The 15,011-nt window shown below is 57.8% G+C and overlaps 1 protein-coding gene across 1 annotated transcript in view; it reads right to left on the bottom strand.

Moving 5' to 3' along the window:
• The window catches only part of LMOD1 (leiomodin 1), a 28,517-nt gene extending 20,089 nt beyond the window's left edge, over positions 1-8,428 (bottom strand). Inside the window, exon 1 of the mRNA XM_021064524.2 lies at positions 8,017-8,428. Within this exon, the coding sequence (XP_020920183.1) occupies positions 8,017-8,277 (261 nt within the window). The 5' untranslated portion in view covers positions 8,278-8,428. The remainder of the gene's footprint in view (positions 1-8,016) is intronic.
• Between the last annotated feature and the right edge of the window lie 6,583 nt (positions 8,429-15,011).

Raw genomic sequence — 15,011 nt, forward strand, 5'->3', positions numbered from 1 at the left:
AAGATCCATGCCACGGGAGTGACAATCTATTGGTCTTGGAGTGGCTGGCCATTGCTGCTGACGGTTCACAGGCCAGGGGGCAGGCCTGGCGGGTTTGGTGTTTGTCCACCTCACCCACGAAGCACTGAGCATTTCTCTTGGGATGTGAGGCGTAACCTCTGACCTCTGACCACTGAGTCTGGGCTCCTCCTACCAGTCCTGCCTCTGCTTGGCTGAGCAGAGCTGCACCAGGCACAGGGCCACACGTGAGAAGCCCAGCTCCTCTTCCGTCCCCATGCTCACTATCGTGACTCCTCTGAGCCCCTCCGAGTGGGAGGTGACTCCGCCACAGTGCATCAGTGCATCAGCACCCTCGAGGTCTCCATTGGTACGGGCCCTCCCCATCAGCACAGAAACATGCGGCAAAAGCCCATCTTTTACCAAGTCCTCCCCGGCCCATGCTGACCACCAGCTGTCTTTGCTTCACGTTAAAACAAAACTCAGCAAAAAGAGAGACGGGTCTGTTCCCGCGTCTGGCGTCCACTCCACCATGGCCACAGCCAGCTGGCTCTTGTCCAGTCCCGGCGGCTCCCACCTTTCCAGTTGACTACAGCCACGCTCTGTTCCCATCTCATTAACTCTGTCCTCCCCTCCTGCCTCCCCTCCTCCCTCAGGCTCCTTCGGGGCCCCTTCCCCTCCTCCAGAGCCCAGGATGGGTGGAAACACAGGCCTTGGCCCTGGCTCTTTGCCCACCTCGCTCCGTAAGTGCTTCTTGCAGGCTCAGGAGTCTCGGTGTCATCTCTACACTTATGCACCCAAAGGGTACCTCTCCATGAACTCCAGACTCACCTGGAGACCTAATGCTCCACTTAGCTCCCCGAGAGCCCTCGTGGCCTCAAAACCCTTCCTCAGGTCAGTCATCAGCAGCAGGTCACTGATTAGGTGGGACGGTCACCCCCACGCCTCTCTTCCAGAGTCTGGCTGCCCTTCAGCTCCCACCTGACCCCCTGCAGCGCCTTGTCCTGGTCCTGTCTCCTGCGCTCAGCGCACGCAGCTGGTGAGTAAGATAGCCTCAAAAAATCGGGAATCAGATCACACATCTCCCCGCCTCAAATGCCCAACACTGCCCACCCCATTTGGAGTAAAACTCCAAGTTACCGCTGCTGCCCTATAAGGCTCCCATCACCTGAACCTCCCCCATCACCTGAACCTCCATCACCTGAACCTCCTCCATCACCTGAACCTCCCCCATCACCTGAACCTCCCCCATCACCTGAACCTCCCCCATCACCTGAACCTCCTCCATCACCTGAACCTCCATCACCTGAACCTCCTCCATCACCTGAACCTCCATCACCTGAACCTCCTCCATCACCTGAACCTCCCCCATCGCCTGAACCTCCTCCATCACCTGAACCTCCATCACCTGAACCTCCTCCATCACCTGAACCTCCTCCATCACCTGAACCTCCCCCATCACCTGAACCTCCCCCATCACCTGAACCTCCCCCATCACCTGAACCTCCTCCATCACCTGAACCTCCATCACCTGAACCTCCTCCATCACCTGAACCTCCATCACCTGAACCTCCTCCATCACCTGAACCTCCCCCATCGCCTGAACCTCCTCCATCACCTGAACCTCCATCACCTGAACCTCCTCCATCACCTGAACCTCCTCCATCACCTGAACCTCCATCACCTGAACCTCCTCCATCACCTGAACCTCCATCACCTGAACCTCCTCCATCACCTGAACCTCCATCACCTGAACCTCCTCCATCACCTGAACCTCCCCCATCGCCTGAACCTCCTCCATCACCTGAACCTCCATCACCTGAACCTCCTCCATCACCTGAACCTCCTCCATCACCTGAACCTCCCCCATCACCTGAACCTCCCCCATCACCTGAACCTCCCCCATCACCTGAACCTCCTCCATCACCTGAACCTCCATCACCTGAACCTCCTCCATCACCTGAACCTCCATCACCTGAACCTCCTCCATCACCTGAACCTCCCCCATCGCCTGAACCTCCTCCATCACCTGAACCTCCATCACCTGAACCTCCTCCATCACCTGAACCTCCTCCATCACCTGAACCTCCATCACCTGAACCTCCTCCATCACCTGAACCTCCATCACCTGAACCTCCTCCATCACCTGAACCTCCCCCATCGCCTGAACCTCCTCCATCACCTGAACTGCCCCCATCACCTGAACCTCCCCCATCACCTGAACCTCCTCCATCACCTGAACCTCCATCACCTGAACCTCCTCCATCACCTGAACCTCCTCCATCACCTGAACCGCCCCCATCACCTGAACCCTCGCCCATCACCTGAACCCAGCCTACTCATGGCCTCATCCCACTCCCCCCACCCCTGCTCTAATTACTGGCCAGGCTGGCCCTCTGACGTGCTAGCCCTGCCCCTGCCTCTGGCCCTGTGTCACCTTGTGTCAGCCTTCCCTCTGCTCTGAATGCTCCTCCTCTGGACCCTCCTGTGGCTGATGGGCAGTGCCTTCCCTGACCCCCGGTAGGAAAAATCTCCCCGCAGGGGTGGTTGGTCATACACGCTTTCCTGAAACCACACTGTTCTCCTTTATAACAAAGAGCTGTTACATGTGCAGCATGCATGTGTTGTGTACAATCTAGGGATGTGTGTCTGTTGTACACTTGAACGTGAGCTCAGGGGCCAAGGGCCTCTCTGTCTCACTCACTGTTCTCTCCCAGAGTTTAGAAAGTGTCTATGGGGAACTCACTAAATAGCTGGAGCATTGAATGACCATGAAACCTGTCTCCCTCCTAAACACAAAACGCGATCCAGGAATCCTGCTTAAAAAGAGTGAAGAGTGTGGGAGCAGGTGGAGCAGGTGGATAAAGCTCCCGCCTCAGCCCCAGGCCTCCAACCCACACCCACCACTGCCTTAGCTGTGCCATTCTGCCTAACGCGCACCTCTGGCCTATGCAGCCAGCAGTATTTTGCCTGGAAGAGGGGCATCTCAGGCTCAGAGAGGCAAAGGGACAGATGCATTCCGGCCACATGGCCAGCAACCAGAGGGGCAGGATCTGAGCCCAGGTCCAGCTGCTTCTAAGGACCCTGCTCTAATCTCTGCTCTGCACCCAATGCCTTCTGGGCCCGGGTGTCCCACCCTTCAGGGCAGGAGGGGGTCCTGCTGGGAAGCCAAGGCTGCAGGGGCTGCAGTCCCCCTGAGGGAGGCAGGAGGGGGACGGGGACAGGGCAGGAGGCCTTTCTATTCCCAGCTGTTTGGCAGCACCTGGCCCTCTGCAGTGAGAGACACAGGCGTGTTCACCTGGCCTGACACCTCTGCCTCCCCCTCCGTTGGGTCAACCTGTGACTCAGCCCTTGAGCCCGGGTGTAAAATAATTAGGCAGAGGCTCCGGGAAACTGGGTGGGGATGGGGGGTGGGGGGGCAGGAAGTAAGGAAACACCCTGCCTCCTCCAGTGGGCTCCAGGCCACCCTCCTGATCTGCCAGCCCCTCCCTCCCACCTCCTGAAGGATTTCAGAAAAGGGGGATCTGGCACAAACCCAGGCATGGGGTCTGCAGGATTTGGGGGGGGAGGAGGAGGTGAAGCCCCCTCTGCGCCTTCCAGCACCTCGTCCAATTTAGCATCACAGCAACCCTCCTGGTCACCCCGCAGGTGAAGCAGTTCACCCAGGAAGCCCCTTAATGAGCCAAAGGTCCACAGGGACCGTGAACTTTTTCCTTCCTGGGGGCGGGGTGGAGGGCGGGAACTCTCCTCAAGGCTCCTCTGGATGCCAGGGGCCCTCCCCTCACCCTGCGGCCCCTCCTTCCTGGTTGGGTTCTGCCTGCGCAGAGGCCTGTAAACAAGCTCAGCTGGCCTGGAAAGGCTGTTCCTGTTTATCCGACTTGGCAGGCCCAGAGGATCAACTTCTCCCCGCCGCCCCACCTGCTTCACCGTCGTGGTGCTTTGTAGCCACCCCTGCCAGGCCCTGCTCCATGCACAGACGTCACAGGTCAAGCCCAGTGCCCTGAACCCTCCCTGAGCACCTGGGTCCAGCTGGGGGGCGGAGGGGGGGGCAATGGGTGGTCGGCGGGCAGCCGTCAGTCCGACAGACACTCCAGCCTCTGGGGTGGAGGTCCAGATGTGCCCCTTCCTGCCTCGCCTGGGGACCCCAAGCCCCAGCCTGCCAGACCCCCGCCCATCTGCACTCCCCCACCCCAACGTGGCTGAGCCCCTTGTGGGGATGGCTCCCCGTGGTCCTGCCCCATCCTCCTGCGGCCCCAGCAGGAGGAGGCCAGCAGCTAGGGGCAGCCGGAGGGTGGAGCAGAGCAGGTGCTTCACCTGCTCAGAATGGGATATGTTATAAACTCTATGCAGACAAGGGGGTGGGGGGATGTGCTTGGGCTGTGGGATGGAAGTCCTGTGAAATCAGATTGTTATGATCATTATACAACTACAGATGTGATAAATTCATTTGAGTAATAAAAAATAAATAAAAATTAAAAAATTAGAAAAAACCCCTATGCAGACAAAAGAGCCTTTATAAGAGCGACAACCATAATTCAAACCAGCACACAAGGATCCCACCACCGAATTTAAGAAACGGTCAACTGCCTTTTCAAACTGGACGAAAAGAGCTTTCAGATCCAGGTGAGATCTTGAATTTGTCTAGTTGCTGCCTCCCCCGGTCAACGGCCTCCATCACCTCTGCTGCCCCCTCCACCGGCCTCCGGGGCTATTTTGGTTGTGTAACGGGCATAGGGGTTAATCTCCTTAAGCAAGGAGCCATGTGCCCAGCGCATGCCCAGGGCCCAGCCCTGGGGAAAGGGCCATCTGGGGGCCAAGTTGTACCCCCATTCCTGCAGGGGCAACAGCTGGGAGCTGGGCTGGAGGGAGGGGCTGCTGAGGCCTGGGGGCAGCGCCAGAGGCGAGCTTGGAGGCTGGGGCCACCGGCTTGGCTCGTGGGGCATTTCTGGTTGGTTTCTCCAGTTTGCCCCAGGGAGGAGCCCGAAAGCTGCCCCCGCTCCTGGCTGGGAGCCTTGCGAATCCCAGCCCCCGTAAGGCCAGGGAGAAGGACGGGGGAGGCAGCGGGAAGGAAAGAGAACACGAGGGCTGACCCCTTGGGATCCGGTTCCTGAAATCTGAGCCAGGACGAGGGTTTCACTGAACCCTTGGCTACACACCTGCCCGGGCCACTCCACCTGGGCGGGGGCAGCAGGAAGGCACACGCCCGCACATGCCCCTTTAGGGGGAGGGGTGCCAGGGGTCAGAGCCCCATCCCTGCCCCATTCTGAGCCCCTGCTCACCAGGCTGAGCCAGCATTTGTCCTACAGACCCACACAAGCTGCACAGAAAGCAGACAATGTGACCTGAGGACAGGATGGGACCAGGTGCCTGACCCTGCCCGGGGCGGGGTGGGGGTGGTCAGGGAAGACTCCCTGGAGGAAGTGGTGCCTGAGACCCAAGGACAGAGGAGAGTTGACCTGGAGGAAGCAGGGGGTGGGGCTGGAGGAGCGTTCATCAAAGAGGTGGGGGAGAAGCAGAGTGGCCCCCCCCACCCCCGAGGGGCCCACCAGCCTACCACCCTGCTCAGTGGCCCAGTATGAACTTGGAGAAGAGCCAGGGCTCGGGACCTGAACCGGGCCTGCCTTCCACTCTCGGCCTCCCTCTTTTAAAAAAAAAAGCAGCCAACATTTTATGATGGAAAATGTCAAACATACATGAGAGATGAGTCTGAGCCTCCCTGTGGACTCGCCACCCAGCTTCTCATCAGCAGCTCTTGGCCAGTGGACAGTCTTGTTTCATCTATACCCCACCCCCCACCACACACAGTATTTTAAAGCAAATTCCCTAATCCTATCAGGTTTTGCTCCATAAGCACTTCAGTATTCCTGTCTAAAAGATGTAGGCTCCTTTAGTCCACGGGACTGTTATACTCCGTGTAGAAGCACTTCCAGGCTGCCCTGCCTGCCTGCCATGTCCCAGGCCCTCAGTGGCTTCTGGGCTCCCTGACCCAGCGAGTCCATGATCAGAGCTGGCGTCTACCATGTGCTGAGGACCTGCAGAGCTAGCTGAGGGCGAAGGCCCCTTCTGGCTCGGCACCAGCCCCACGAGAGGGCACAGGCGTCCCTGCCCCCATGGTGGGGGTGGGAGGCCGAGACAGGCTCCAGGGAGGGGCGCTGGCTCCCAGACCAGGTGTTCCGGGCACTGAAAGCCAGCTTCGTACCAGACTTGTGTTTTGCTAAGGGTCCGACAAAGCCTTGTGCTGGGGTTCGTTCCCACGTCCTGGATCACACAGATGACTCTGCCCCTAGCCAGGAGCTGCCATGCCATGTGGGCTCCAGCCTGGGCGAGGAAGCCGAGGGGGCCGGCAGCCTCCCTGTGTCCCCGATCAGGCTCTGCCCACGGAGACAAGCTAACTGGCTGAGCCGGATGGAGGCCTATGAGGGTGAAAGGCCCTGAGGCCCTCACACTAAAGAGCTCACTCTGCAATCAGCAGTGTCCGGTTTGCCTTTAGCCCGAGAACTTTTGCAGCCGTGGGTTCAAAGCCTGAGGACTGGGATTGAGAGTCCAGCGGATGAGCACAGAGGCACCGGCTACGGTGCATCTCGTTTCCTTCCCTCGGTGTCCTGACAGCTGGTGTCTTGAGGCACCAGCCTTCCAGCAAGTCCCACGTCCTCTCACTCCCATCAGGGTGTCAGTGTTTGTCCAGCACATCACGGCCGCATCTGGACCTTCCCACAGGCTAACAGTCGGGTCCGCTCGGACCCCAGTATGTTGGCGAAGCTTTACGATATTTTATTTTTTGGCCACACCCACGTCATGTGGAAGTTCCCCGGGCCAGAAATCGGCCCATGCCATAGCAGTGACAAGGCCAGATCCTTAACCGCTGGGCCAAGGGAGAGCTCCTGGTGAGGCTTTGAACACAGGCCAGGGTGGCTGGGGCAGAGCTGGGACACCACCTCCTCCGCGTCTCCCTCCTCACGCTCAAAGCCCTGCCTGCCCACCGGTGGGCTCTGTGGCTAGTGTCCCAGCCGGACACCTCATGGGAGTTTCAGGGGATCACACTGCCTCTCATTTCCTCTGAGAACAAACCTGTCACAGGAGTAAAACAAAGGACAACGGAGACCAAGCTTTTCCTGCGTGGATTCACGATGCACGGATGGTGTGTGGAGGGGTGGGCTGCACGTGCCAGCCTCCCCTCCAGTTACCCCTGACTCCAGACAGAGGGTTCTACAAAGTTGGCTCTCACAAGGCCAGGCTACTTTGTCCCAGGAAGAGCCACCTATGAATAGGCGGCAGAGACCCAGGAAAACAGAAAGCTGTTCTGCTCAAACCCATCCCAGATGGGGGCAGATGCTTCCAAAACTGTCACCCCTGCCCCTCCCCTGTCCTCTCCTGGTGGCAAAACACTGGGTGGCTGGGAAATAGCTTCACCCCCCAGCCAAGGACTCTTACCACCAAAGGGGGTGCCCACTCAGAGGCTCCCCCAGAAAGCGCAGCACCCCCCTGCCCCCGTCCCCCCAGGAGAGAGATGGGAGCTGTGCTGAAGGTGCCGACCCACCTCGCAGAGCCTGGCCCATCCCTGCCCACCCTGGGAAGCCTGTCTGCCCAGCCTCAGGTGGTCCACGCAGCGGGGCACCCAGAGGGCTGGAGAGCGAGCTGTTGCCACAAGGAGGAGGCTGGCAAGAGCCTGCGAGCACCATCCTCTTCCTGCGTCTCCTTACAGGAGGGTGGATGTGTGGAGGGAGCAAACCAGGGGTGGGGGGCCAGGGTGGAGCCCCCCGCACCAAGACCCCCTTCAGCTCCCAGACGACTGGCCACCCTTCGAGATACTGTGGCTGCTGGGCCCCCAACACATCCAACCTCTGCGTCGCGAAACAGCAGTCAGGGGGGCAGGAGCTCATGCTGCCAGTTCAGTCCACTGACTGTCAGTGGACAGTCAATTCTGAAACTCTACTCAAGACAGAGCATCCCGGTCTCAGCGACAGGGTGTCCCCTCCCCCCTCCCCCCTCCCCCTTCCCCCTCTGCTCCCCCTCACTCACATCCACGGACATCTCCCTCTGGATCAGTTTCTTGGTCTCCTTTTCACAGAAGTTGAGCATGGCCTCCCGGTTGTACGTGCCCGTGGACGGCTTCTCCGTCTGGTTTCTCTGTCGCAGCCCCAAGGGGACGCTCCCGTCGGGATCCGCCACGTCCAGCTCCTTCTCCAGCTCTTCCATCTCCTCGGGAGACAGGGTGGACAGCAGGCTGTCGATATCGGGGTCCTCGCTTACCTGCCGGCGGTACTTGGCTACCTTCGACATGTTGGCAGAGTGGGCTGCGGGGCACCTGCTGGGCCAGGACAGGGTGCGAGCCGATCTGGACGGAGCTGAGTGGGCTTGGGAGCAGACCCCAGCTGGTCGAGGACCGCGGCCCCCCCCTGCCCTGCCTGCCACCGGCGCTGAAGTGTGAACTGGGTGCAGCAGCCTCCCGGCCCAGGGCTAGTGGACCCGGCTGGTCCAACCAGCAGCCAATAAGGCCCGACGACGGCCGGGCCCAGGAGGAGAAGCCAATCCCCAGGCGGGGGCGGGCCGGCCTCGCTGTCAGAGCTGTTTGAAACTTGAGGACATTCCAGGGAATCTTGGAGCGCTGTGTGACCAAATTTAGTACGGAGCATTTAGCCTTTTAAAGACAAGGGGTCCACGCAGTGAGAAAAAGATACAAAAATGCAGAGGCAGAAGAGGGCCACAGAGAGCCAGAAAGGCAGACAGGATGGGGGTTCATGAGTGGCCAGCCCAGGCGTGCCCTGTTCAAGGGCACACGTGACGGCCCCACCCGGGTGGACGGTGCCGTGGTCAGCGCATGGTCCACGGACTCCTTTCTTCTGTATTTGGTAATGTGCTGGGGACTCCCAGGCATTTACAGCCCAGGAAAGAGGCTGGGTTCCAGAAGCTCCAAGTGGCCCCCCCCTTCTCTTCTGCTGAGTTGCTGGAGGGCCCAGCCTGCCTTGGCCACTTCTTGAGAGAGAGGCTTCCCTGTGTCCCCAGACGGGACACTGGCAGGCTGTGAGGCAAGAAGGAGTGATGCTCGGAGTTCTGAGAGGGCGGTGGTCGTCCGTGAGCTCTCAGAAGAGGCTTCAAGTCCTCCTCTGCCTGGCTGCTCCTTCCTCTGCTGGGGTGGCTGGAGACCGGTTCCCGAGGGGGCGTCCAGCTGTTGCAGCCCCTGCCCCCGCCGCCCCCAGTACAGATCCAGAGCCGAGAGCAACTTGGTGGGCTTCGAGGAAACGCATCTCTGGGCCACTGGGAGAGACCCGACTGAAAGGGGTCTGGTGGCTGCGTACAAGGGCTTTCACTGCTCATCCATCACTCCGCCCTGCACCAGGCGTGGGGACATTCAATCTCCTGCCACAAAATCCCTCTAGAGGCCCTGGTGTAACCCATCGTGGAGCGGCGTCCACCTCTCCTGGCGTCGTTCCAGCCTAAGCCCGAGAGAGACAGTCAGCCATCAGCACTTGCTGAGTCCAGGAACCATCTGGGAGGAAAACTTGGCTCTGGCGTTTACCGCCCTCTAGTCCCGCTTTTGGATAAGGCTGGGGAGGGGCGTGGTGCCTGCCCCCGAGGGGACTGGAGTGCAGGGCTCGGCAGGAGGACCTGGGACGGAGGGAGAAGGAAGGGCTGGGGGCTCCCAGGGTTGGTTGATTTTCAGGCAGGGTGTCTGCGAGCGAGTCAGTGAGCATGTACGTATGAGTGCTGATCGCATGGCAGGCACCGGGCCCAGGACAGGTGATGTCACTAAAGATAGAAAATCTGTGTGCTCCCTGCCTTCTTGCAGCTTATGGTCTATCAGCAAAGACTGTTAATCCACAAATAATTTCAAATAAGTCATTAAAAACAAAGAGTCGAGGCACAGTGGAAATAGATCCAACTAGGAACCATGAGGTTGTGGGTTCCATCCCTGGACTCACTCAGTGGGTTAAGGATCCGGTGTTGCTGTGAGCTGTGGGGTAGGTCGCAGACGCAGCTGGGATCCAGAGTTGCTGTGGCTGTGGCATAGGCCGGGGGCTACAGCTCTGTTTCGACCCCTAGCCTGGGAACTTCCATATGCCGCGGATGTGGCCCTAAAAAGACAAAACAAAAACAAAAACAAAAGCAAAACAAAGAGTTTAGGGAGTTCCCTGGTGGTGCAGCGGGTTAAGGATCCAGTGTGACCACTGCAGCGGCTCAGGTTGCAGCTGTGGCATGGGTATGATTCCTGGCCTGGGAACTTCCACATGCCTCGGGCACAGCCAGATAAAAAAAGTTTACAAAATGATGCAAAAGAGACTTAGAGGGGCTGCAGGCAAACACAACAGGGAGGCTGGCTCTATGGTCAAGCTTGGGAGCTCAAGGCCAGCGGGCCACCTTAGGTCCTGCCTTTGCTACTCATCCGCCCCGGCCTTCTGGTCCAGCCACCTCCTTCTCTGAGACTCGGCTTCATCATCTGTGAGATAAGGACAGAGCTGGCACCACCGCGTGGGCTGGTTGTGTGCGTTACTTCTGAACATACACGAGACATGCAGGTGATCGACCTGCCCGCGGGGAACAAGGCATCACCCCTTGCAGGTTCTATAATGACCCAAATTTATTCTCATCCCGGGTTCCTGGCTCCACATCCCACCTCCTTTCTCCTCCTTTTCTTTCTGTCCTTCTGTCCCTCAGCACCCAGGCCATGAGGACACAGCAGCCCACTGGGCACATGCAGCGCCTGAAAACCTGCTTGAAGGAATGAATCGTGGGAACCAGGTGCGGAGGGAGAGAGATGCTAACATAATACAAGGTGCTTATTCTCTTCTAAGTGTATCATCTGATGAAGAAAAGAATCACACATACTCTAAGGCAAAGTGAAACAAGAGAGGAAGAAGCGACTGCCAAGAGCCTGAGACTCACCAACTTGGCATTGGGGGGAGTCAGGAGGCCCCAGCGGGCATTCAAGGCCATGCACAGGCCTGGGGGGCTCCCCAGGTGACCGTGAGGAAAGTGCAGCATGTACTGCCAGGCCAAGCAAGGAGTCCAGGCAGTTGGTGCTTAAAAGACTCAAACTCCTAAATGGCTTTCAGGGAAAAGGTTTTATTTTTATTTTTATTTTGCTTTTTAGGGCCACACCCTCGGCATGTGGAGGTTCCCAGGCTAGGGGTCTACTCGGAGCTGCGGCCTCCGGCCTACACCACAGCCACAGCAACGCAGGATCCGAGCCATGTCTGCGAACTACACCACAGCTCACAGCAATGCTGGATCCTTAACCCACTGAGCGAGGCCAGGGATCGAACCCGCAACCTCATGGTTCCTAGTCGGATTCGTTTCTGCTGCGCCACGACGGGAACTCCCGAAAAGCTTTTAATTTTTATTTAAGAAATCGTCTTTGGCTGTGGCCATGGCATGCACAAGTTCCCAGGCCAGGGATCGAACCCACACCACAGCAGTGAGGCCAGACGCCTAGTCCCCAGAGAAAACAAGCTGTGTATGCTTGAGGGGTGGGGGAGGAGGGAAGGGAAAGGAACCCCAAAGTCTGGCCAAAATATGTGGCTCGTGTGGGGAGACAGGGAGCCGGCACCATTAACTAAGGCTTAGTGTGGCTCTCAGCTGGGCTGCATGACCCCGGGAAAGTCATATTTTCAGGAATACAGGGTGGCAGGACAGTGTAACAGATAAGGCCACTGGGCTCCAGAGTCGAATGACGCGGGCTCAAATCTGAGATGTGTGACACTAAGTTATTTAATCTCTCTCAGCCGCAGGAAATGGAAAATGAGGCCCTGAAGTGTACCCAACACAGGGAAAACCCTTACTGCTCAGGGTTATGGAGTTATTAAATATGTGAAATAAGATGATGCTTGCAGAGTGAGTAAGGGAGACTCAGAGAGCCCACACCCTTGCCCATGGTACTTAACACTCAGTATCTGACCCCGCTGGCTCTCTGCTTCTTGGGGAGGCCAGATGAGTCTCCGGAATGGCAGGCTTTGCTGGAGAAGGAAGCTATGGCTGGCCTCACCTCCCTGGGGTGAGCAGAGGTGGGCAGAGGACAGCTCAGGGACAGAGCAGAGGCCTGAAAGGGTGGGGGAAGGGAAAGAGGGCAGAAAAAACAGGAGATCACCTCCCCTCCCGCCCTCTCTGGCCCCAGTCACAGACAGGACCCCAAAGCCAGAGCTGGCTGTGGTGCTTGCCCATGCCAGTCTGATGGACCGAGAGGGACTCGGTGTTTGAAGCCCCTGGGGGTGGAGCTCAACCCACTGGGGGCCAGGAGCCTCCAAGGTAAGGAGAGCTCAGGGGAGCAGGCTCTGCAAAATGCCCACCCCTCCTTGGCGGGGCAGGGCTGGGTGGAAAGAGGGGCTCCCCATTTGGGCTCATCTGTGGCTTACTCCCTCGTACCCATACAAGCTCTTTTCAGCCTCCTCTTCCATCTTTCACCCAGGGACCTCCCTGCCTATGGAAAAGATGTGACATCCTGGAATGAACTCCCTCAGCTGCTTGAATAAAGGAGATGAAACTTGAATATGTCATTCCTCAATTGGGAAGGTAAACCCATCTACTCTGCTCCGCCGAGGGGAGGGACACAGCCCTCCGTTCGCCATCCTCGAGGGCAAACGCACCTGCAGGTGGCCGAGGTGCCAGCAGTCTCAGGCTCCCTGCAGAGGCCAGCTGGGAGGTTGGCTTCCAATGCCTGGATGTGCAGAGACAGAGGGGTCGAGGGAGACCTGTTCCTGCTCCTCCTTGGCGCTCACACTCTCCATCCCCACCGCCCTGGAGCTTCATCCCGAGAAAGCCTCATTCTCCCATTTCCAGTCTTTTCTATCCTCCCGGCCAGACCAGCATCCGATCCGTGAGGTGATACTGAGTTCCCTCCCGCCCCACGCTTCGCCTTCCTTCCCCTTCGCTGCTGTCATTCCTTCTGCTTTCAACCCTCCTCGCCGCCCATCAGAAGCAGCCTACTTTCTTCAGGCTCCAGCTCAAAATGCCAGTTCACAAGCCTGGGGCTCTCTCACCTCTGAATGCCTCTGCCTGTATCATGTCCTATGTCATCCACGTTGGCATTTGATCATTTTATTATTCTTCCTCTCTGAGGACATTTGGAAGACCCTGAGGGGAGGAGCCATGCTGATATTTTCGGTACCCTCTCCATCCCAGGCCTTAAACGAAGAGCATCCTGAGCACAGAGTCAGGGTGTCACTGTCGACTTGGGGTTCCCAATCCCTCTCCTTTGCACCTCGCTATCCATCTGATGGTCCTGTCCCGGGCCTAGCCTCAATAAGTGGAAAAAGACTGGGTGTACAAGTTCAAGGGTGCCAGATGAATGAAAGCTAACGGTGGGGTATGGGATGGACGGGGTGGGCAAGAGGCCGCAGGGTCACAGCCTCACAGCCTCCAGGCGGCTTCCAAGGGAGGAGCTTCCTTCCCTTGTTTTGTTCAGTTGGGGAAATCGAGCAGCAAAACAGGTCTCAGGGCCACACCTCCTTCAGTCCCCTGGTGGAGCTGTTTTCCACAAAGCAATACTTAGAGGACCTGGGTCTCTGGGGGTCCAGTGCCATCTCATCCTTGGCCCAGAACACCCACTTTCACCAAATAAGCCCTGAAGCATTGGATTACCAGCTCCACTCCACTCCCCCAGACTCAGGGTCAGTTCACTCTCGGGGACCCCAGTCCTTTTGTCTATGAGTCTTGTTGTCATTCCTTTATGTCACTGACCATTCAGCTCTTTTCTTCTAAGATGGAAGGGCTACTTCCAAGGGTGGGGTGACAGCTTTCTCCTCCAGCCAAAGGCTAAGTCCGAGGCCTCCTTGCCCAGCCCCAAAGAACTAGTTTTCAACCCGTCGAGCCACCATGGGAACTCCCTGAAGTGTTTTTAATTACATTCACACATTCCAAATAAGTAAGCCCTCCTGGACGCAGGCATCCAAGTCAGAGGACTGGTTTGAATTGTTGTTTTCACACTTCCAGACTAGCTTTATTTAGTTCTGTGGAGGGTTCAGTTCATTTCACCTTATTTCCAAGATTTGGGGGGGGGAACCTCATTCCCCCTGCAGTTTGCTATTATTTATTACAGAAACTTTTCCATGAAATAAATGTACACACATGTTTTGTTTCGTTGAGGATTTTTTTTTTTTTTTTTTTTTGTCTTTTTAGGGCCACACCCATGGCATATGGAGGTTCCCAGGCTAGGGATCCAATCGGAGCTGTAGCCACCAGCCTATGCCAGAGCCACAGCAACACAGGATCCGAGCCGTATCTGTGACCTACACCACAGCTCAGGGCAACGCCAGATCCTTAACCCACTGAGCGAGGCCAGGGATTGAACCTGCAACCTCTTGGTTACTAGTCGGGTTCTTTAACCACTGAGCCACCAGAGGAACTCTGGACATTTTAAAGTCAATCTCAGATGTTCAGGATGGAGACCTATAGCAGCTGTCACCTGACTGAGGTTTTGCTTTCACGCCGATGGCCCCCAGCCTTTTGTCTCCTCCTCTGGGCTAAGCCCCCCTTACATCTCCCGGGATCATTTAGAGTGAGGTCCGGAAGAACTCTGTTGTTGCTGTCCCCCATGTTAAGGTCCCCCATGAATCACGGCAGCGCCCCAGGTGTTCACAAACATTCATGGAACGTTCACTACATTCCGGCCCCCCCGAGATAAAATATTCAGGTACTGCCCATCTTAAGGAGCTCCGTGGCAGCAGTGGGGGCCTTACCGACCCGTCGAAGTTGGCAGCAGTAATTCGCACTTGACAGCCGGGTACTAAAACAGAGAAAGTCATTCGGGAGGTTCGAGTTACAACGGCAGTTTTGTTTCGGGCCCCACCAGGCCCCGCAGCTTCAGCTCTGGGTACCTCTCCTCACCTGGGATTCCCCACGCGGCCACCCACACGCACCGCCCCTCCGCCTCGGAGGCCCGCCCCTCTGGTCTGAGCCCCGCCTTCCGCCCCGCGGCCCCGGCTTTCATTGGCTGCGGGAGGAGGTGGCGAGCCAATCCCCGCAGATTCTAACGCCCTCCTCCCGGGATCACTTCCGCCGCCGGGCCAGGCCCCGCCCCGTTT

This window comes from Sus scrofa, chromosome 10, assembly GCF_054392235.1.
Source record: "Sus scrofa isolate SSC_HxYL_T2T_F1_AM1 chromosome 10, Sscrofa_HxYL_maternal_Yorkshire_Landrace_v2.0, whole genome shotgun sequence".
Classification (NCBI taxonomy): domain Eukaryota; kingdom Metazoa; phylum Chordata; class Mammalia; order Artiodactyla; family Suidae; genus Sus; species Sus scrofa.